General features: G+C 45.2%; 1 protein-coding gene across 1 annotated transcript in view; it reads left to right on the top strand.

Moving 5' to 3' along the window:
- ST18 (ST18 C2H2C-type zinc finger transcription factor) overlaps positions 1-23,229 on the top strand; it is a 64,687-nt gene that overhangs the window by 18,874 nt on the left and 22,584 nt on the right. The window contains exons 8-10 of the mRNA XM_033843267.1: positions 610-821; positions 12,897-13,142; positions 20,389-20,504. Coding sequence (XP_033699158.1) covers positions 610-821; positions 12,897-13,142; positions 20,389-20,504 — 574 coding nt within the window. The remainder of the gene's footprint in view (positions 1-609; positions 822-12,896; positions 13,143-20,388; positions 20,505-23,229) is intronic.

Genomic DNA, 23,229 nt, shown 5'->3' with positions numbered 1-23,229 from the left:
TGGAAGCTCTGTGCATCTCTCACTCACTGCCCCGAACCGAGCCTGAAGATGCCAGCTCAGGGAAGCCTCTGCCACCAACTCCGTCCCCCTGAGTTGGAGGAAGAAAAACTCATGCTGTTTTAAGCACGAAACAAACCTCCACATCCAATAGCAAAACAATGCAATTCCATGGCTAAGTAAAAACTGTTATTATGAAAACAAATGCGAAAAGTCCGTTTCTCTCCCCTGGGGTTACTGGGCCGCACACGTACGCCGTCTGTGGTTGTACCGGCCTTATGCCTGTCTAGTCCCTGATGGGTTTTGCAGCTACCCACGCTGCCATGGCACCTGCCCGCTAACATGAGTTCTGGAGTTTTTGTCATAAGACGTGGAAATGCAAAAAAATATTCAGAGAACAGGCATTCTTCCCCCACAATCACGTCATTTGATCTGTGAACCTCTGTGAAAACCGTTCTGAATAACCTTCATTTAACGTACGCAGGGAGAATGGAGCATGTTTTAATTTATTCTTCACGTATTTTCATGCAAGGAAGTTCTATCTTTAAAACAAATCTATCTAATGACTAAATCCACGTACGAGCAATTGCTAATCAAATCTCTCTTCAACAGCGAAGCATTTTTCCAATCCAGGGAAATTTCCTAACCGGCTGCTGAGTGCGGGCGCTCACACACCGAGCCCCGGCCGTGCCAGCTCTCACAGCCACGGTCAGCGCGGCGAAGACACCCACGTAGCGGCAGCTGCTGCCATCCTGAACCTCTCCACCCGCTGCAGGGAAGCTGCAGACATCCTCTCCAACAAACCGCAGAGTCTGCCTGCCAAGGTAGGCCGGCCAAGAGCCCGGAGGGGGGCAGCGGCTCACAGCGAGAATCCACTGCCTGCGTGAACCGGCCACACTCTCCCCCGCCCCTGCAGCACGGCCCCCCTTGTCTCGGGGAGAGAACCTGGGCAGGGATGAGTGTGGTGGGAGGAAGGACCTCGGAGGGAGACAGTGGCGCTTTTGCAGGTTGTGCCCCAGAGCTGGGGCAGGGGTGCGGTATGAAGCCGGTTGGGGGCAGCTCGATAGATTCCAAACCTCTTTTTGTGTTGGGGACTCTGGCACACGAGGAAAGAGATTGCCACTAGAATCACGCTGAACAACGGAAGCTTTTCGCTGCCTTCGAATCAAAGATGGTAGGACGTGTTCCATTACACAGCCCCCCGTAAAACACTGGCAAAATTCATGAAATTTCACTATCGTACATGTGACTGTCGTATAGCGTAAGGTGGTCTGAGCTGCTGTAGTTTTCACGAGGGACACATCCTAAAACCTGGATCCGTTAAATCGACAAGACAGGGTCCTGGGGGCGTCTTGAGAACTCAGGGCCCAAATTCAAATCCAAAATCAAATTCTGTGAAGTTTATGGAGACCCCAGCTTTCTGGAGCTCACGAAATTAATCACATTTCTCTAATAACCTCTCCTCGCCGACTAACGCAGAGAAGTAGACATCTGTGTTTATGATGCCTTGAGGAAAACAAAAAGCAAAAAGATCCTTCATGTCTTGCCTTTTGAGGAGGGGGTTGTGATGCTCCAAAGTAACAGGGACCCTCGGAGGGAGCGTGAGCTTCCTGCAGTCAGCAGGGACCTGTAACTCCTGTCCAAGCTAAGGGCTGTTAAAAGAAGTTATTTTCCTACCTAGACAGCTGAAGCCAGCTGGAGGAGAGTGCCCAGGCTTATTTGGAGAAGAGATGTTACCCTTGCTTTCAGTGGAAGATCGCCCAGGTTAAACTCTAACCCGAAACTCGGCGAGCACAGGCTCTAGCTCTCTTTTCCCTTTAAGCTCAGCCCGTCCCCGGCGTGGTCAGCTGCCACCTGTGCCGTGTGCCAGGCCTTCAGGAGAGCAGGGCGCACAGTGCGTCGAGCCTTTGACAGAAGAATCAGAATTAGCTTCTGGACAGATCTCAGCCAAGTAAACCCCAGGAAGAGTTGGTGGCCAAAAACCACTCAAAAACAATTTTTAAACAAATGAGGTTCTTAAACAAAGAAAAACACGTTGCCTCAAAAATATAAAGAAAATGCCAAGCTCTCCAAAATCACAGGCAGAAATTATGTACATAAATGAATGAGGTAGGGTCCTTTAAAAGGGAACTTTGGTTATTTTTAAATTCATTTTTAAAAACCTGAATACATTTCTTCTTTTTAAAGGGATATTCTAATATACAGCTTGTTGGAGAAATACTGAACTATCTTCCTTCCTGGTGCTTTATTCTTTGTCTAGGCTGTCCTACAAGAATAAAAGTGCCGCTATTATAATGGTTAAATCTGCTTAAATTACTTGAGTAAATGGTTGTAGAGTGAAGGCTTTCCATCTGCAAGGTAGACACTTTTTGTTCCTCAGAATTCTGCCTTTAACCTTTATATTCTCCACGTTCTATTAATTGCTGGAGCCAAACAATGAATCAAACAAGGATGACTAAAATTTGAAGGTATTTTCCCTTATCGATATATGTTCTTCTCTTCTTAAAACACATTTCTGGTCAGAAAAGTGACTGTTAAATCGTCACATTTCGAAAATTCAAACAGCGGACACGCCGTGTGTATTTGATGCTCCTGCTGGGAGCATTCTGTGAGCCGGGGTTGCTCTGTGGAGCTGATACGCCTGTCCCGGGCGACAGGAACCCTCTGCACGTCTCAGCCTCCAAACTGCCAACCAAGCCCTAACTGCAAAGCCAAACCACTGATGATAAGGGTGGAAGAGACAGAAAGTGCACCAGTCGGCTTTTAGGAAGAGTTTGTGATGCTGGCGGTTTTAGGAACCTTTTTCCCACGAAAATTGTCTTGTTTGACATCGTGGTTGTTAAAATAGGATCACTGTGGCACCCTACACTGTCACCTGGTACAGAATCCTTCTTCCAGGCCTGCATTTGCACACAACTGTAACAGTTTGCAGAATTCTATCCTGGTTGGATCCTATTTTCTGAATATAAAAGAGAACCTCATAAATTCCTGAAACCACAAAAGGTAATTATTGTAACAAAAAAAAAAAAGAGAGAGAGAAAAAGCCAAAGTAATTAACCCTGAAAAATAGGCTCTGATCAAACAGTGCCCAGTGACAGCCATTTCTTTTTTTTTTTAATAGATCTTTACTGGAGTATAATTGCTTCATAATACCGTGTTAGTTTCTGTTGCACAACAAAGCGAATCAGCTATATGCATACATATATCCCCATGTCCCCTCCCTCTCGAGCTTCCCTCCCACCCTCCCTATCCCACCCCTCTAGGTCATTGCAAAGCTCCGAGCCGATCTCCCTGTGCTTTGCTGCTGCTTCCCACCAGCCAACTGTTTTACATTCGGTAGCGTGTATATGTCAGTGCTACTCTCACTTCGCCCCAGCTTCGCGCTCCCACCCCATGTCCTCACGTCCATTCTCTATGTCTACCTCTTTATTCCTGCCCTGCAGCTAAGTTCATCAGAACCTTTTTCTTTTTAGATTCCCTATATAGGTGTTAGCATACAGTATTTGCTTTTCTCTTTCTGACTTACTTCACTCTGTATGACAGACTCTAGGTCCATCCACCTCACTACAAATAACCCAGTTTCGTTTCTTCTTATGGCTGAGTAATATTCCATTTTATATATGTGCCACATCTTCTTTATCCATTCATCTGTCAATGGACATTTAGGTTGCTTCCATCTCCTGGCTATTGTAAATAGAGCTGCAATGAACATGGTGGTGCATGTCTCTTTTTGAATTATGGTTTTCTCAGGGTATATGCCCACTAGTGGGATTGCTGGGTCATATGGTAGTTCTATTTTTAGTTTTTTAAGGAACCTCCATACTGTTTTCCAGAGTGGTTGTATCAATTTACATTCCCACCAATGGTGCAGGAGGGTTCCCTTTTCACCACACCCTTTCCAGCATATATTGTTTCTAGCTTTTTTGATAATGGCTATTCAGACCGGCGTGAGGTGATACCTCATTGTAGTTTTGATTTGCATTTCTCTAATAATTAGTGATGTTGAGCATCTTTTCATGTGCCTCTTGGCCATCTGTATGTCTTCCTTGGTGAAATGTCTATTTAGATCTTCCACCCATTTTTTAACTGGATTGTTTGTTTTTTTGATATTGAGCTCCATGAGCAGTTTGTATATTTTGGAGATTAATCCTTCGTCTGTTGTTTCATTTGCAAATATTTTCTCCCATTCTGAGGATTGTCTTTTTGTCTTGTTTATGGTTTCCTTTGCTGTGCAAAAGCTTTTAAGTTTAATTAAGTCCCATTTGTTTATTTTTGTTTTTATTTCTGTTACTCTAGGAGGTGGGTCCAAAAAGATCTTGCTGTGGTTTATGTCAAAGAGTGTTTTTCCTATGTTTTCCTCTAAAAGTTTTATCAGTGTCTGGTCTTACATTTGAGTCTTTAATCCATTTTGAGTTTACTTTTGTGTATGGTGTTAGGGAGTGTTCTAATTTCATTCTTTTAAATGTTAACTGTCCAGTTTCCCCAGAACCACTTATTAAAGAGGCTGTCTTTTCTCCATTGTATATTCTTGCCTCCTTTATCAAAAATAAGTTGACCATATGTGCGTGGGTTTATCTCTGGGCTTTCTGTCTTGTTCTGTTGATCTACATTTCTGTTTTTGTGCCAGTACCATACTGTCTTGATTACTGTAGCTTTGTGGTATAGTTTGGAGTTGGGGAGCCTGATTCCTCCAATTCCATTTTTCTTTCTCAAGATTGCTTTGGCTATTCTGGGTCTTTTGTGTTTCCGTACGAATTGTAAGATCTTTAGTTCTAATTCTGTGTGAAGAATGCCATTGGTAGTTTGATAGGGATTGCATTGAATCTGTAGATTGCTTTGTGTAGAATAGTCATTTTTACAATATTGATTCTTCCAGTCCAAGAACATGGTATATTTCTCCATTTGTTTATGTCATCTTTGATCTCTTTCATCAGTGTTTTGTGGTTTTCTGAGTACAAGTCTTTCACCTCCTTAGGCAGGTTTATTCCTAGGTATATTATTCTCTTTGTTGCAGTGGTAAATGGGAGTGTTTCCTTAATTTCTCTTTCTGATTTTTCATTGTTGGTGTATAGGAATGCCAGAGATTTCTGTGCATTAATTTTGTATCCTGCAATCTTACCAAATTCATTGATTAGTTCTAGTAGTTTTCAGATGACATCTTTAGGATTTTCTGTGTATAGTATCATGTCATCAGCAAACAGTGACAGTTTTACTTCTTTTCCAATTTGTATTCCTTTTATTTCTTTTTCTTCTCTGATTGCCGTGGCTAGGACTTCCAAAACTATGTTGAATAAGAGTGGTGAGAGTGGACCTCCTTGTCTTGTTCCTGACCCTAGTGGAAATACTTTCAGTTTTTCACCTTTGAGTATGATGCTTGCTGTGGGTTTGTCATATATGGCCTTTATTATGTTGAGGTAGGTTCCCTCTATGCCCATTTTCTGGAGAGTTTTTATCATATGAATCAAAATCAAAATCATATGAATTTTGTCAGAAGCTTTTTCTGCATCTGTTGAGATGATCATATGGTTTTTATTCCTTAATTTGTTAATGTGGTGTATCACATTGAATGATTTGCATATATTGAAGAATCTTTGCATCCCTGGGATAAATCCCACTTGATCATGGTGTACGATCCTTTTAATGTTCTGTAGGATTCTGGTTGCTAGTATTTTGTTCAGGATTTTTGCATCTCTGTTCATCAGTGCTCTTGGCCTATAATTTTCTTTTTTTGTGGTATCTTTTTCTGGTTTTGGTATCAGGGTGATGGTGGCTTCGCAGAATGAATTTGGGAGTGTTTCTCCCTCTGCAATCTTTTGCAAGAGTTTGGGAAGGATTGGTGTTAGCTCTTCTCTAAATGTTTGATAGAATTTGCCTGTGAAGCCATGTGACAGCCATCTCTATTGTCTGTGTGGCTCTCTGCTCTGTGCCCTTCGCTTAATGTAGGATTAAGTGTAAACGATCTTCCCCTCCACATTGAATACTAGCCTGATTCTCTCTCCACCAGGATTTGGTGTTGCCTCCATGGCAGGCTGTTAGTACGTTTGTTTTTTCTAGCCCAAATCCATAGATGTCTTGAGTTCCTAGCTTAGAAAGAAGGATACACAGCTTTTCCCTACTCTTGACTTCTATAGCAGAGCATAGAAGCATTTTTGATGTACCAGAGATACTCTGGCAGATGGACTCAGCTGTCCCACCTGAAAGGTCTGTAGGTGCTGGACTGCCCAAGTCACAGGTTAGAGTCCCTCAGAGACCCCGCCTTCAAGGAGCTTACAGGAAGAGAAGGACGAAAGAAGTGGTCGTTCCAGGTGGAGAACTGGGTCTTCAGAGGTGATGTTCCTGAGGCTCAGGGGAGGCATGGGTGGCTTGTAAGGAATTTGATCAGAATTTGGACAACGGATTTATTTTCCTTCTGCCTCCATGTCCTTCCCTTTACCCGATGAGCTTCTCTGAAGTTGCTTAAAGAGCCCAAGAGGAGAACAAATTACAGGTCATGAGTAGGAGCATGACCTTGTCAAAATCAAGCCAAAGGTCACTAACCGTGAGATTGCGTTCATCCACTGGTCGGAGCTAATACAGATTGGTTTTCATGCTGTGTGCAGACTCACAGCTGACTCCAGGTTTACTGGGAGGCCTGCATCCGTGATTTTCAAAATCCCTACTCTTCTGGAAGATAAGGGGGTGAAGGAAGACTTCAGAGATGCAAGAGAACATCTTCTAAAGACAGTGAAGGACTATAGGCACGTTCCAAAGTGTTCTCCCCCTTCCAGAATTTCTCAGCCTGAGCACCTGCCCACCCAACACTAGAACACCTCCTCCCTGGCACTGAGCTGAGATGCCAGGGCTAACACTGCCCATCGCTGCCCAAGCTTGAGTCCACCACATCCTGAAAGTAGATCTTAGAAGGAATTGTTTATATGTTAAAATCCAGGCCAGCACGTACCCAGCAGGTCTACGCCACCTAAATCACTTGTGCGTGTTTTAAGTATCTCTTTGAGGAATCAAGTCAGGAGGAAAAGTTAGTAACAGCAAATCCCTAATGGAGATTGTCATGGTTACGGGTACTTTTGTCTGAAGGATGAACCCCATCTCAATGCTAGCACGGTCCTTGGTGCTGAGATTTGTATCATGTCCTTTACTTCCATTTGGAGTTAATGTGAGTTTGCAGAGCTCACATGGACCACAGCTTCAATCAGTCCCGCTTTAGTCTGGAGACGGGTGCTCCCGAGATGAGGTCAGGGCTGAGTAGAAGCAAGCGGCAGGAGAAGCGAGCGGCGGGGGTTCGCCACGTTCCCTAAGACCCGAGCTCCGTCCTCCTTCTTCCCCATCTTTCTCCTCCTCTTCCTCCCCTCAGCAGAGGTAGGAATAGGCACACAGTCTATCTTTATCCCGATCGCTGCCGCTTGCCAAGCGCTCTGTTGTTTGTTTTGGTGTTTTCCCCACCTGTTTAGACAAAGTGGCATATGCACAGTGTGCCTTGAAAGAAAACAAAAAATTGACACTTGCTTGAAATGTTTAAAGTTCAAAGTCTGTTTTGTGCTTGAACAAGGCCTAGACACAGCAGGATATCACATCGCCATTCCTGCTGCCTGCTCTCAGAAGTAGCCTGGCGGCTCTGGGTGCGGTTAGAATCCAAAAGCAGCCTTTTGCAGTAACTTTAACATGAAGTCGGAGGATGCTATAGAATGTGAGTGAAATGTCCTGAGGGACCTGAGTTGGGATCTCAAGGAACCAGCTGACATGTATGGGGAAACTGCCTCTTTTCCTCAGTGTAGAACAGCATAGGGAGATCTCTTCGGGTCCAAAAACCTAATCAAATTATTCTTATTATCAGTTGTTGTTTATTGAACACCTACTATGTGCCAGGCACTGTAAATAAGCACTCTGCCCATAATAATCCTTTTTAATCCTTCTAGAAACTCTGTAAAGCAGATACAATTATCCCATTTTGCAGGTGAAGAAAAGTAGTGTGGAGATACTAAATGACTGCTTCCGAGTGACACAGCTATAGCCATTGGAGCAAAAATTTGAATCCACACGCACCAAACTTCTGACCTGCCTGAAGAGTTTATCATTCCCTGGTGTACAGACTGCTGGCCCACCAAGGGTTTTCACTGTGATTCCAAGTGCCAGACAAAGACTTGGGGGAAATGGTTACAAACTCAACTTTAATTTTATACCTTATATCAGCCACTTGATTCTCCTCTGAATTCCATCACTGGATTTATATTGAGTACATTTCACAAGTCTATACTCTTAGTAGTTCGAATATTCGAATATTCGATTGCTGTTTAGTAAGAATAAGATGTTTTCAGTTAATTGATTTATTTTACTTTATTTTATTTATTTATTTTATATTTTTGTGGCATGCGGGATCTTAGTTCCTGGACCAGGGATTGAACCCGCACCCCTGAAGTGGAGGCGCAGAGTCTTAACCACTGGACCGCCAGGGAAGTCTCTCATCTGTTTACTGTTAATACCCTGCCTACTTATTTTTTTTTTTTTTGAGGATAGGCAAGAGGATTTTTTTAATATTAATTTAATTTTTAATTTAATTTTTATTTTATATTGGAGTATAGTTGATTTACAATGTTGTGTTAGTTTACAGTGTACAGCAAAGTGATTCGGTTGTACATACACATGTATCCATTCTTTTTCAGATTCTTTTCCTGTATAGGTTATTACAGATTATTGAGTAGAGTGCCCTGTGCTATAAATAGCACGGGATAAATTAGGAGTTTGGGATTGACGTATACACATTACTATATATAAAACAGATAATCAACAAGGACCTTCTGTATAGCACAGGGAACTCTACTCAATACGCTGCCTGCTTTGAAAACGTTTCAGAGAACTTTCGGTACCAAAAAGATACTCCCCCAAACAAACTCCTTGAGGCACGAGCAGAAGAGCAGAAGTGGCAAGTTGGAAGCAGAAACCAGGCTGCGGGCCACCTGTCTTTGCATGTCCTCTTTGCCCAGTCACAAAGGCAAGGTGGTGGTGACTCTCTCGTATTAACAGAAAACCTGCCAAATGAGGAAAACAAGGCTATCTTATCCTATCAATGTCTTGAAAGTTAATGCTTTTCATAATCAGAACATTTAAGGTAAAATTACAATTTTGCTTTTTTTTTACTTCATCACCATCTTTGAATGTAAGATCGTTTTTAATTGTTGAAACAACATAATATCATCATTTGCCCGGAAAATATCGGAGGAAAACAGCCATCGGCCTATCCTCTAACTACAAATGCAAGAATTTCTGTGTTTTCCCATTTGCTCTTCTTCAGAAAATGAATTTCTCCCCGTTTTCCCTAGCTGTACACATAGCCAGCATGCCAGGCTGTCTCCTGCTTTCAGTGACATAAGTCTTTTCCCTGTTGCAACAAACTTCTCATAATTATCATTTGACTGAGTACATAACATGCCATTGTTTTAAATTTATTTATTTTTATTTTTATTTATTTTTGGCTGCGTTGGGTCTTTGTTGCTGCGCGCGGACTTTCTCTAGTTGCGGCGAGCGGGGGCTACTCTTCGTTGCGGTGCGTGGGCTTCTCATTGCGGTGGCTTCCCTTGTTGCGGAGCATGGGCTCTAGGCGCGTGGGCTTCAGTAGTTGTGGCGCATGGGCTCAGTAGTTGTGGCTCACAGGCTCAGTAGTTGTGGCACGTGGGCTCAGTAGTTGTGGCTCACAGGCTCTAGAGCACAGACTCAGTAGTTGTGGCGCATGGGCTTAGTTGCTCCATGGCATGTGGGATCTTCCAGGACCAGGGCTCGAACCCGTGTCCCCTGCATTGGCAGGCGGATTCTTAATCCCTGTGCTGCCAGGGAAGCCCTTTTTTTAAATTTATTTATTTTTATTTTGTTTTACTTTTGTAACGTGCCATTTAATAGATGCAGCGCAGTATCGTTTCTCTGTTGGCAGACATCTGAGTCACTTCTTATTTTATAGCACAGATAAGACTTATAATGAAAAATTATCTCAACTTTCAGTTGAATACTAATTTATAATTGTATAATTTATGTATAAATTATATAACTTAAAATAATAATTTATAGTCTATTTCACTAAAGATGTCCTATATGCACAAAAGAAGCTCCTTGAAGTCAGGGACACTGTACGTTTCAGTTTTCTTTTACCCGTAAATATAGTGGCTTGAAAATATTATGTGCTTTCTCAGTCATTTCATGAATAAATACATCTGTCTTATTACAGGGTAGCATCTGTAACTCAAAAGTAGCTGAAGTAGATGGTCACTGATGTCGCTCCTAAGTTGGAAAGCGTATGAGTAGTGTTAGACCAGCCTCAAAAAGCTTAAAATTCAAATACTGAAAACACGGGTATAAAACAGCCCTTTAAGAAGTGAGCATAGGGCTTCCCTGGTGGCGCAGTGGTTGAGAGTCCGCCTGCCGATGCAGGGGACGCGGGTTCGTGCCCCGGTCCGGGAAGATCCCACATGCCGCGGAGCGCCTGGGCCCGTGAGCCATGGCCGCTGAGCCTGCGCGTCCGGAGCCTGTGCTCCGCAACGGGAGAGGCCACAGCAGTGAGAGGCCTGCGTACCGCAAAAAGAAAAGAAAAGAAAAGAAATGAGCGTATTCGGCGCCAGGCTGGGGGTCCATGTCAGGGTGCAGCCGTTCCCTCCCCCTCCTGCCGCCCCCCCCGACCCTGTCCTCGTTGTCCTGCCATTTGGAGTTTCAAGCACAGAGAGATGTGATGTCTGTTGATGATGCTCTGAATAAAATCCGTGCAGTAAACGTGTGAGCCGCCCATCCATGGGCAGAAAGGGGCCCTTCCCTGGTGCTGTGTGTAATTTTGAATGCATCTGTGAGCTCACTTCAAGCCCATCTGTACCCACACGGCCGCCTCCAGCCCAGTCAGGTGCTCAGAGCAGCCGGCTGGGGCACGGGGTGCAGAAAAGCACCTCTTTTAAACGTTAGGAATGATTTTTTTTTTCAATCAGCCCATGATTACTCAAGATGTAGGACCATCGCAACTCTGAGAATCTCCGATTTTTTAATTTACTCATGGGAAGTTTCTTTTTCCTGTAAAAGCTAAAATATATATTAGTGTTGTCTTGGAATAGTTGGTATTTTTTCAGCAAGCTCGAATCTGCACTATTTATGGGTTTTGCACTATAAAACACTGCAGCCCAGTCACGTGACTCCTTTTTCCTAAGCCATCTGTCACAGAGGTCTGGAATTTTATGTGAATGTTGGTTGTGCAGTCTTAACCCAAGTTTTTTTATTTTTTTATGAAAAATGTCAGCAACTACAATATTTAGCATTTTACTTTACATTGGCCATTAAACTTGATAGCTATAGCTCTGTTTCTTTTCTATAGTTATGTATCAGTTTTGAAGCCAAAAATTGCTTTCATGTACTCCTGGCAGAATACATTGTATCGTGGAGAGAGCACGAAGCACTGATATGGTTAATATCTTGGATTTTTGTAACTAAGGTTTATTAATGCTGGTATAAAAACGTATTTGATATTATACAGATGGCATACGATGTGGTGGTTACTAAGTTCTTATCCCGGATAAGCTGTACTGTGAAATTCAGGGCTTAAAACTATCACAGGAGATTAAACTATTTACTGAAAAGGACAGAAAGCTATGACCAAACATCTTAGTACAAATATATTAGAAGCGTATTTACCTCCCACAAATATAATAGAGCATTTCTACCTCATAGGCTGAGAGATTGAGAATAGGAACTTTGCAGGTCAAACAAGCAAACAGAAGAGATGCTTTTATTTTTTAACTCAGGCGGCCGCTACGGTGGATCACATCTCAGGGGGAACTGCTGGGGAGGGGGTACGGGTGCAGTGCAAATGGGGAGTTAAAATAAACCCCTGGGAAGTAACCGTTAGGGATCTTAGGAGCATATCAGAGAAGACTTCTGCTTTGCCAGCCAAAGGGAAAAGAGAAGAGACATTGTCCAGAAGCTAATTGTGAATTGATGGATGACAGTGACAGTGCCGCTCAGGTATTCATTTGACCCACTTGCGAGGGTGACGAGCTCGTTCACCCCGCCTTCTGGGAGTTACTGCCCGGTGGTGTTCACGGTTCAGGGCCACGCATGCCATCCTCGGGCACATGAGTTGTGGAAGGTCCAGGGCACACGGGGACTTTGTTGGCACTTGAACCTTAAAAAGAAGACGAAGCTTAGCCAAAGATCTCCCGAAGAGAAACGCCGTGAGGTAGAGTTCAAGTCTCATACTGAGTATCTGGAGGAGAATCACCTTTATTCTGGAGTTTTCACTGTAGAACTTACCCCCTGCTGCCCGCCCCGTCCTGTCATGTGACACCTGGTACCTCCACTCCAGGCCCCCAGGGGAACTTTGGTTTACACTGCCCGCCTCCCCCAACACGCCCGCCACGAGTTAACCAAGCTTTTCTGGCGCAAGGCACCCAGGGTAAAATGTCACTTTCCTACTAATCTAATATAGTTCTCATGTTTCCCAGTAAAAAGTCTCTTCCCGCTGGTTATTTGTGCGTGTTTTTCACGTTAGATTAATATTGTGCCTCTTTGTAAACTCAAGTGTTACTGCTTCAAAGGATGAATTGGGAGTGATAATTCTGCAAACTAGAAAGGAAGGTTTAAAGCTAAACTTGGGGGAAAAAAAGATAAAACAGGTTTAGCCAGTACATTTAGTATTTGGACCATCTTATTTATATTAGGCTTGCTTTGTTTAAACCCAGAAACACGAAGCTCACTAATGGGGCTGCTCTGAAAAGTCTGCCTAAGAATTGAACATTAACCAAAGCAAATCGGAAAGCTAGATTTAAAATCAGATATACTTCCATAAAAGCTTGCATTTAAAATGATCCCTTAAAAGCCCACATGGCTAGGCTGCCACTGCAAACTGCTTAAATGTGTTTCTGTTTCCTGTTGTATACCAGGGAGCCGAGATAGAAGTGGATGAAAATGGCACATTGGACTTAAGCATGAAAAAAAACCGAATCCTGGACAAAGCTGCACCCCTAACTTCCACTAACCCTTCTGTTCCAACTGCTTCCTCTTCCCCATTCAAAACCAGCAGCCTGTTGGTCAATGCCGCCTTCTACCAGGCCCTCTGTGATCACGAGGGCTGGAACACGCCTATCAACTATAGCAAAGCTCACGGGAAGACAGAGGAGGAGAAAGAGGTATTGTTTCAATGTGGCCGATAAGCTTGAGACGGAGCGAGATCGAAGGGTGTGGTCAGCTTTTTCCTCCTGGATTAATTCTCGCAATCCTGTGTAGATAATACGTAATTCTGTACCTTGTTTTTGATTTTGGTAAAACGTTGGTTTTAAATTTCAGGAGGAATTTATAAATGAATCCAACGTTTCCCATCCCTTGCCTAAAACAATATGTCATCAGAGTGCGTTGTACCCCCGTTACGGCTGAATAGCGTGCGCTGCGTGAGAGGTGACGTCATCTCTCCCTCGGACACGGCAGCCTGTGAGGGGCAGGGTGTCACTCAACACCAAGCCGCCTGCCTCCGTGTGCTCCGCACCGGATGCCGGAACACGAGAACGAATAGGGGGCAAGGACGCGTCTCGTCAAATCCCCGTCCGTGGTTTCGTGGAGGGATGGTGTTGGCGTCCCTGTGTGCAGAGCCGTGGTCCGGGGACTGATCGTGGACGTGGGATGTCTCAGCCAGGGCAACTCCAGAGGTGTGGGCTGGGTTATCCTTGGAGGTGGCTTCCCCCCTGGAAGCCAGACACTGTGGCCGTGCAGGAATTCTCAGCCCACATCTCACAGTTGGAGCAACCTGGCTGGGTCTGATTAGCCTTGACTCGGTGTCATTCAAAAGAGTTCATGGCCACACCCTCCACTGGTTAGACTCAGTGACATTGCAGATGTGACCCCAGCTTTACTGTAGGTGATTGTTTGTCAGGGAAGTGGTCTGTACTTGCCAGTTGACATGCTTAAAGAACTGAAATAGGCATTTGAACGTGCGCATCCTCACCTTTTACAGCTGTGTGAAGCTCAGAGACTTCAGTGGAAGACTCATTCCATTTAGCAGGTGCTTTTTCATTGAAGTGTAGTTGATTTACAATATCGTGTAGGTTTCAGGTAGAGCACAGCGATTCGGTTATACGTGTGTGTGTGTGTGTGTGTGTGTGTGTGTGTGTGTGTATTCTTTTTCAGACTCTTTTCCCTTATAGGTTATTACGTAATATTGAGTATAGTTCCTTGTGTGATTTTAGCATCTACTTCAACATCTCAGGGCATGAGTCGATGTCAATGGCAGTGATGACAAGGCTGGGCTGTTTCCTGTTCCCCTTCTTTCCTTCCCTCCCTCCCATCCTCCCTCCACACACTTTCACTGTGATCCCCACGTCCAGGCAGTAAGATCGGTCCTGAGGATGCAGCACCACCTGGCACACGCTTCCTGCCCACGCTTCCTGCACGCGCTTCCTGCCCACACTTCCTGCACGCGCTTCCTGCCCACGCTTCCTGCACGCGCTTCCTGCACACGCTTCCTCCACACGCGTGCTCAGTCTGGTAGGAGGACCAACCTGTAACCAAGCTCACGGACCAGCGAGTAGCTTAGCAGGCATGCAGAGTAGGCGGGAGGGCCGGAGGAGCCCCCAGGACCCAAGGCAGGCTCTGCGTCACCACTGGCCACACCATCACGGGGAGGGTGGGGGGACTGGCACAGCAGCAGCTTCAGGTTGGAGTCTGCCATACGGGGTATGGTCATTGTCATTCTGCTTGGCTTTTAAAAATTCACCCAAGGACTTCCCTGGTGATGCAGCGGTTAAGAATCCGCCTGCCAATGCAGGGGACATGGGTTGGAGCCCTGGTCCAGGAAGATCCCACATGCTGCAGAGCAACTAAGCCTGTGTGCCGCAACTACTGAGCCTGTGCTCTAGAGCCCACGAGCCACAACTACTGAGCCTGAGCTCTAGAGCCCGCAGTCCACAACTACTGAGCCCGTGTGCCACAACTACTGAAGCCCGTGCGCCTAGAGCCCGTGCTCCGCAACAAGAGAAGCCACTGCAATGAGAAGCCCGTGCACTTCAACGAAGAGTAGCCCCCACTCGCCGCAACTAGAGAAAGCCCACACACAGCAACGAAGACCCAACGCAGCCAAAAATAAAAATAAATAAATAAATTTATTAAAAAATATTCACCCAAGTATTTAGGGATGGTCTTAATCTATCATAACACTGTTTTAGAAGAACTGTTTCTTAAATCATATACATTTGACTCTAATAAATATAAAACTGACCCTGCAATGTGTAAGAAGCTGCTTCGCCTCAGGTGGTGACTGTGAACCGGTGAGTGTGCATCTCTGCCCTCTTCCACGTCCCCGGCTGCTTCAGCTGTGCAAAATCACAGAAGTTACACCTAACTTACGTCATCACGCAATCCAGAAATCTGCCGGTATTCGCATTAGCGATCGCTCGGCACGCGGGTCTGAGATGGAAGTCAGGAGGCGGGGCGGGGGTGGGCTGAGAGCAAGTTTGTTGATTCGGTCCAGTCTGTGCACATCAGCTCTCGAAACGCGGGACGCCCCCGGTCCACGAGACTCCCGATTGCCAACCGGGCCTATTCCACTCCCCACAGGGGGACCTAATGGCAGTTACGAGGCCTGGAGGTAGAGGTCCAGTCAAAGGCACGTGGCACGGAGGACGATCCCTTCCGGATAAGCATCACGGCGTCCCTGTTCCTGGGCGATCCAGCTGGAAGGGAACCCCCCGTGTTGGGGAGTCTCGGTGCTGCGTGCAGGGGGCTTAGACGTTCTGTCCTCACCCCTGCGAGCCCGCTGTACACAGGCCAAGGCGCCGTTGACAAGCAGTCTCCTTTCTGCTCACACACAGTCAGGCGTCCAGTCCAGTCCCGACCAGTAACGAAGCATAGCGGGTTCTTGTTCCCTTCAGGGTGTTTGTGTCATTGGACATCGGTTTTAAGTTTGTGCAGCGATGTCTATAGGGTAACCCTCGTATTCCGGGACACTCCTGCTGCTCGGGGGTCTAGTGAGCACCTCAGGGCCCTCCTTGTATGTACTTACCCCTCAGATCACCAGAAAATTCAGTCTCGTGACAAATATTCTCTCTTTATCAAAACGTGGATTCATCCAGGCGGCTTCATGGATTCAGCTGGAGCACGTTCCTATCTAAGGCTGACGGACCTGTGAGTGTGTGCAACGCGCCAGCAAAATCGTGGGGGAGAGGATTTGTTCAGATTAGGTTTCTGCTCCTTCCGGAATGGCTCGCCCCCTTCAGGTCTGACAGTGTAGACTCTCTGCTGCAAATGGCAGCCTAAGTATCCTGACGTCTGGAACTGACAAGCTAAGTGGAAATTCAGTGTTACTGAGAGCAGCAAAGAGGACTTCGGAGACATCAACTGAGTTCTTGGAGTCCAAGTGCTTGCACTAGGGTTTTTGTTTTTTGGGGTTTTTTTGCGGTACGCGGGCCTCTCACTGTTGTGGCCTCTCCCGTTGCGGAGCACAGGCTCCGGACGCGCAGGCTCAGCGGCCATGGCTCACGAGCCCAGCCGCTCCGCGGCACGTGGGATCATCCCGGACCGGGGCACGAACCCGCGTCCCCTGCATCGGCAGGCGGACCCTCAACCACTGCGCCACCAGGGAAGCCCTGCACTAGGTTTGAGTTGACAAATATGGTTTCAGCCTAACGCCTATTGTCACAGTCTGAACGTGGGTGGTTCATTGCTGGGGTGCTGTCCCCGCGGGGACACACACAAAGGTGCTTCTGAACCCCTGTAACGCCTGGGGCAGCTTCTCACCCTTGTTCTTTGTGCTTTCATCCGTGCCAAGGTAATTTACCAATAGAGAGTATTTTTCACATTCTGTTCTGAATCCCTAAATGAAAAATGTGATACGCGATAGTTATTATTTTGAAAAAGTAGATTGTATTCAATGTCGTCGTTGGGAAGGTAGCAGAGGGAGGCCATGTTGAGTAAGAATAAAGATTAAAGATCTTTATAAACAGCAGCTCATTATCCTAACAGTTCTGAAAGGCAGGATTATTATCAAAGTTTCTAGAGGAGAAAATTGAGGCCTGCCGGGGTAAAGTTGTTGTTCTTTGGTCACATAGAAAATAAGTAATGGGCCTGGGCTTCCCTAAAATGAAGAAAAGGGAGAGGGAGAAAATGGAGAAAAGGAGAAGAAAAAAGTACACAGGGAAATGGAGACAGCTAGGAAATATTGAGACAAAGCAGGAAGGAAAGGAGAAAGAGAATAATGAAGCAGTGGTACCTGGCCAGGTGTGTGCTGGAGACCACAGTGGTTTCGGTGCTTCTTAGGATGGCAGGACCAGAGCCCCTGAGCCCGGTTACAGGACGTGACTCCACGTGACCACACAAACCAGGGACAGATGGTCCTGGCTGTCCTTCCCGTGAGCTCCGCAGAGACGCAGCTCGGGGCCCCAGTGGTGCTCTGTGAACGTGGACTGTTCCCACCTCCCCAGCCCCGCACATCCCACACGAGACTCACACCCGTTGCCACGACCAGACACTGGGCGATTATTTCCAATTCATTGTTATCTAGTTCATATGCACAACAGTTGCCTCATTTTGGTGGTAATTTTCAGAAAATATTGTCTGTCTCTCTCAGTGAAATAGCCTGTCCAGATGCCCTCTAAAAGCAAAATCCTGAATCTGGAAAAACCTCAAATTATCTCAAAAGGAAAGCGCTGAGAAATAACTAGGCTGTCAGTTGCATTCAACTGTCAGTTCTCCAAAGATTTCAGGGCTTCAAATGTTAAAAGTGCCAGATGCTATTATCTGTTATTCATGTTCCCATTATGTTCTGGTCTTTACTGAAATCTATGTAAACTTCTGTCTGTACATTAAAGGAATTTCATTGCACCCATATACTGTCTAAACACACACATATATGTATGCCACGTTTTCTCTTTATGTCTCCCCAATATAAATTTATTATTTTCAAAATGATACTTTAAATGTTGAAAAAATTCTGACAGATGATGTTGGCATATTTTTATGGTGTGCTTTTTAGGAGTTTATCCAATATACAGTGCTTCTGTAACAAAATTAAGCATTCTTATAGTGACGGTCACCTGTATTTTAATACCTATGCTCTCTGCGAGCTTCTAGAGGTAGAATGCTGAGCAAAAAAAAAAAAAAGGGAAAAAGACAACTATTTCATAATGCAGTCACATACCCAAGAGTCCATAGTTTTTAAAAGAAGTTACAAAATATTTAAAAGGTCATATCCAACAAAATTATCCTACTGAAACATCAGCACATACTACTGTGCTAAGTTAAATACCATATATTCTGCAAGCATTAATTTTGAATGCATTTGAGTCAAATAAGTTACACTTCCATAGTTGATCATTTCTTTCAAAATCCCTTATTCCCTTGTCTTCCATAATGTGCAGATTCAACAAACAACAGCTAATGACCTTTATGTGTTCATCTGTACATGCCTCCTTAGAGATACTTTGCTCTCGTTCATCGCAAAGAAAATAATAGAATAGCTCTTTTTCACTTTATGCCATTTTTGTGAAAAATTCAGCATCTGAACAGAAAAACAAAAGCTGCTCCACACTGAGACAAAATTGGATTTATCATTTGTGTCGACTTTCAAAAGGCCAAGTCGTTTGTAAATTATAGTGGAAAACACCACCGGGCTGAATCCAGGTAGCTCCACATGAAACGGAAGGTAGTGCTAATGCTTCGCCTTAGGCATTAACGCTGTGAAACGTGAAAAGGATACGCGTAATTCACTTCTTTTCTATAGATTCCACGGAAGCAGCATTAAAATAGCCCTTCTCTTCTACCTTAGTAGACAACTATCGTCAAACACCTATTTCTCTTTATTTTTCAGGGGTGTATTATTATCTGCTACTATTTTCAAACGTTAATCAATAATATAAAATGGAATACTCAGTATTAAAAATAATATGAAAGAAGAAACTAGACCAAACCAGGTTTTATTAATTTGGTCTGAAGATAATGTTACTTGAGGTCGTGTAAACGTATTTACCACTGTGTGGTCCTATGTAAAATAATTGATTGAACTGTTATCCAAGTAATTAATGAAAGAGATTGCATTTGCCTTTATGACTGAGATGAAGGCTTAGAGTTTTTCTTTGTTTGGGAAAATCCAGGGATTTTGTTTTTCCACTGATTTGGGGTGTAGACTCAGGATTATTAAAATTGTATTTGCCCTTTTGCAATTTCATATTCATTTGATTTAAATGAGATTTATCTTGAATAACTCAAAATTGTTTTCTCACCTTAAATGGATCAGTACTTTTGAGATTTAGGAGACAGTGTTTTTATATTAGTTAATCTGATTTTAATATTAAATCCAGAACGTATTATATTTACTGGATATAAACTTAATGATAAAAGTAAGCTAATTATGTGACTGAATAAAACCGTCATTAGTTTTCTGTAAGATAATATATCAGATGGTAAATAAATGATTTGAAAGGATCAGTGAGATTTCCTTATGAAATCAGGATCGGTCCCAAGCTTAAAATAAGGCCATGAAAATTAGTGATAACCCAACAAGAGATTCCATCCAATGAGTAAAACCATTACAAAACGCCAACTTAGCAAAAGAGGTAGTTTAAGGAAAACAGGAAGTGATGTGAGACGAAAAGCAATTATCCAGAAAAATCAAACTAAATGTTGCGTAGATATTGTGGACTCGGTGATTACATATTTAAACAAACAATTTAAATCTTAATTATCTGCTTATCACAAAGGACATTGTGGGCTTCCCTGGTGGCGCAGTGGTTGAGAGTCCACCTGCCGATGCAGGGGACGCGGGTTCGTGTCCCGGTCCGGGAAGATCCCACATGCCGTGGAGCGGCTGGGCCCGTGAGCCATGGCCGCTGAGCCTGCGCGTCCGGAGCCTGTGTCCGCAACGGGAGAGGCCACAACAGTGAGAGGCCCACGTATTGCCACAAAAAAAAAAAAAGAAAAGAAAGGACATTCTCCTAGCCTAAATTTACTTCCTCCTTCTCTGTTTGAAAATATGTGTGATTCATTTTTTGCAGTGTTTCTTTTGTTTTACCAATGACTGCTGTGTGCATAAAGAACGGTTCCTACGTTCTCTACGAAATGTTTGCTATACTGTAAAACTTAAAATATATTAAAATATTAACTTATTTACATAGCTCAAGAAATACCTCTGTAGTTATATTTGCCAAAATGCAAACTTTCTAAAGGTGTGCCTGTGAGTTACAATTTCTCATTCTTCACCGAGCATAGATGTCCATAGCGGTCCAGATCTACCCTTATACTCATTATCTTATTTATTTTGTGTACAAATCCGATGAGGGATGTCATCTAGGTCTTTAAGCCAAAACTCAAATTTGACCCCAATGACTTCAAATACAGTTGTCTTTCCAGGGTTTCCTAATGCCTTGTGTGCTTCTGTATTATTTTTGTTTTCAGAAAGACCCAGTGAGCTCTCTAGAAAATTTAGAGGAAAAGAAGTTCCCTGGAGAGGCCTCCATACCAAGCCCTAAACCCAAGCTCCACGCAAGAGATCTCAAGAAAGAACTAATCACGTAAGTCATCTGGAGTGGCTTACTCTGTGGTTCTAGAACGGAGACTCCAGTTCCAAACCTTGAGTAACAAATAACGCCTTGGCTTACGGAGCTGACTTTGCAGATGTTTTAGGGCAATTTCAACCCGTTGGTAGTTAAATGTTCTGTATATATCTAGACCTATACTCAGAACTAAGGATTATGAAAAAAATGTACCTGACATGATCTCATGCTAAGAGAATTAAAAGTCTAATCGACTGAAAAACAAAACATGTAAAACAATTAGAAATGTTTATGTTCTGATCAGCAGATCTTAATCTAACAGCCGCTGGCCTCAGAGGATCCAAGGCAGAGCTTCAGGGAGCCTACAGACTCATAAAGCTTAACTGCAGAGTGTTATTGGGAAGGGGGTTCATGGTTTTCGTCACATTCTCAAGGGCTTCTGTGACTCAGAAGTTGAAAGCACAGGGCAGGAAATACTAGTCGAGCTGCAGTGGGTTCTGAGACAGGCCCGGCCGTCCGGAGCAGAAGGGCCCAAGCTGAGCCCCAGGACCAGGTGACCTGGAGAGGGAGAGGGAGAGAGAGAGAGAGAGAGAGAGAGAGAGAGAGAGAGAGAGAGCGAGCGAGCGAGAGAGCGAGAGAGCGAGCAGGGCGAGGGCCCTGAGAAGATGGCCAGGTTTCCCATGAACAAGCCACAGGGTGTTTGGGCAGAAAAGTGCACTAGGGTTGGGGTATCTTAGGAAGAGCAGTGTGCAGAATTCTTCAGGGGCCGGGTACGCGTGGGGACCGTCTGGCGTCAGGAAGATCACCTGAAATGTTGGCTAGAGATGCAGACGTGAGATCGTGAGCTGCGGCCTGGGAGATGGGGCCTCCAGGGAAGATGTATAAGAGGAAGAGGACAGAGTGCCCGGCCCAGAATCCGAGGGCACGCATCCTGCTGGGACCCGACAGGGAAAAAGAAGCCCACAGAGAGCAAAGACCTGGGGCCAAGGGGGAGGCAAGTGATGGTCATGGGAGCTGAGAGCTCAGAAAACTCCCACCTGGGCCTTGGATGGTCTCAGATGCCACAGCAAGTTCAAAGAGGTTAAAGCAGAGAAGGCAGGGCAAACCCCAGGAGAGCGGGCCTTGGGGATAAGCGAGGCCAGCCAGCGGGGGGACGCGTGGCGGGAGCGGGGGGCGGGGGCAGAGCTGGGGTGCGAGGGACGTGCCGCCAAATGACACAGGGATGTTAACTAGGACTGTGGCCAGCACGCACACCCTTATTCCTTTTTCACCCCGAAGATCTCTGGCCGGGGGCCATTGGAGGTCAGAGTGCGGCGCACACGGCTCGCTTACGGGTGTGAGTTCGCCCGGGCCATCGCCAGCACACAGGCCATCCTGACCGCCTTCTCCTCGTCTTCCGGTCACCACCGTGCGGGGGACATGGAGACATCAGGGTGGACGTTGAGGGAGGGAGAGAGGGCACAGGGAGGGGAGGGGCTTTCAGGCAAAGGCAAGGCGGGAACCGTGGCTTTGGGACATTTATATCCTCAGCAGATAGTGTAGTCCCGGGGGGGGTGTTTGCCGGGAGTGAGTGAGTGACATGCAAGAAAATCTTTTCCACAGGAAAGTGATTAAACGTTCATGTGTATTCTCACCCAATACAGTTAAAGCTGCCAGCTAATGAGAGTTCTAGCAAAGAGGGACCCTTGCACTTAGGCACTGGCATCTGTACCCTCTCTTCTGAATCCCCCAGCAGAAAAGTACGTTTACGTTTTTCTAATACAATAGATTAAGCACCCTGTCCTGAGTAGAATGCTCTGCTCACCAATCTCTGCGGGGCCGTCCTCCCCTCCCCGTCCTCCCCTCCCTCAGCTCTTCCTCCACGTGTCACCCATCGAGAGGCCTTCCCGGCTGCTGTGGTCCCCCCTTCCCAGCCCCACTGCTCCCGCCCCCTTTCCCAGGAGGGCAGCCTGTTCCAGCCACTGAGGTTGCTTCTTCCACATCCCCGCGCGGGCCCCTGGTACCACTGCACTGCCGCTCGTTTCCTCGGTGACAGGGACACACCTCAGACGCTGCACAGGCCCTGCACACACAAGCTGTCGATCAGAAGACCCCAGTCCAGCATCAGTCTGTCCTGTCCACACTCAAGTGATTTTGTTTTAACATCTTTACTGGAGTGTAATTGCTTTACAATGGTGCGTTAGTTTCTGCTGTGTAACAAAATGAATCAGCTATATGTATACATACATCCCCATATCCCCTCCCTCTTGCATCTCCCTCCCACCCTCCCTATCCCAACCCTCTAGGTGGTCACAAAGCACCGAGCTGATCTCCCTGTGCTATGTGGCTGCTTCCCACTAGCCATCTATTTTACATGTGGTAGTGTATATATGTCCATGCCACTCTCTCACTTCGTCCCAGCTTCCCCTTACCCCTCCCTGTGTCCTCAAGTCCATTCTCTATGTCTGCATCTTTATTCCTGTCCTGCCCCTAGGTTCTTCATGACCTTTTTTTTTTTAGATTCCGTATATGTGTTAGCATATGGTATTTGTTTTTCTCTTTCTGACTTACTTCACTCTGTCTGACAGCCGCTAGGTCCATCCACCTCACTACAGATAACTCAATTTCATTTCTTTTTATGGTCAAGTGATTTTTAAATAATTGGTTATGCTGCATTCCTTAAGGATTTCGTGGGCAGACATTGCTGCCTCGAGCATGATGCTCTCTTAGGAGGTTTACATTTCCTGGTGATGTAGGGCCCACG

The sequence above is a fragment of the Tursiops truncatus genome, chromosome 17 (assembly GCF_011762595.2).
Source record: "Tursiops truncatus isolate mTurTru1 chromosome 17, mTurTru1.mat.Y, whole genome shotgun sequence".
Lineage (NCBI taxonomy): Eukaryota > Metazoa > Chordata > Mammalia > Artiodactyla > Delphinidae > Tursiops > Tursiops truncatus.
Note: the sequence above shows the minus strand (reverse complement) of the source record. Positions and strands in the feature narration are given on the sequence as shown.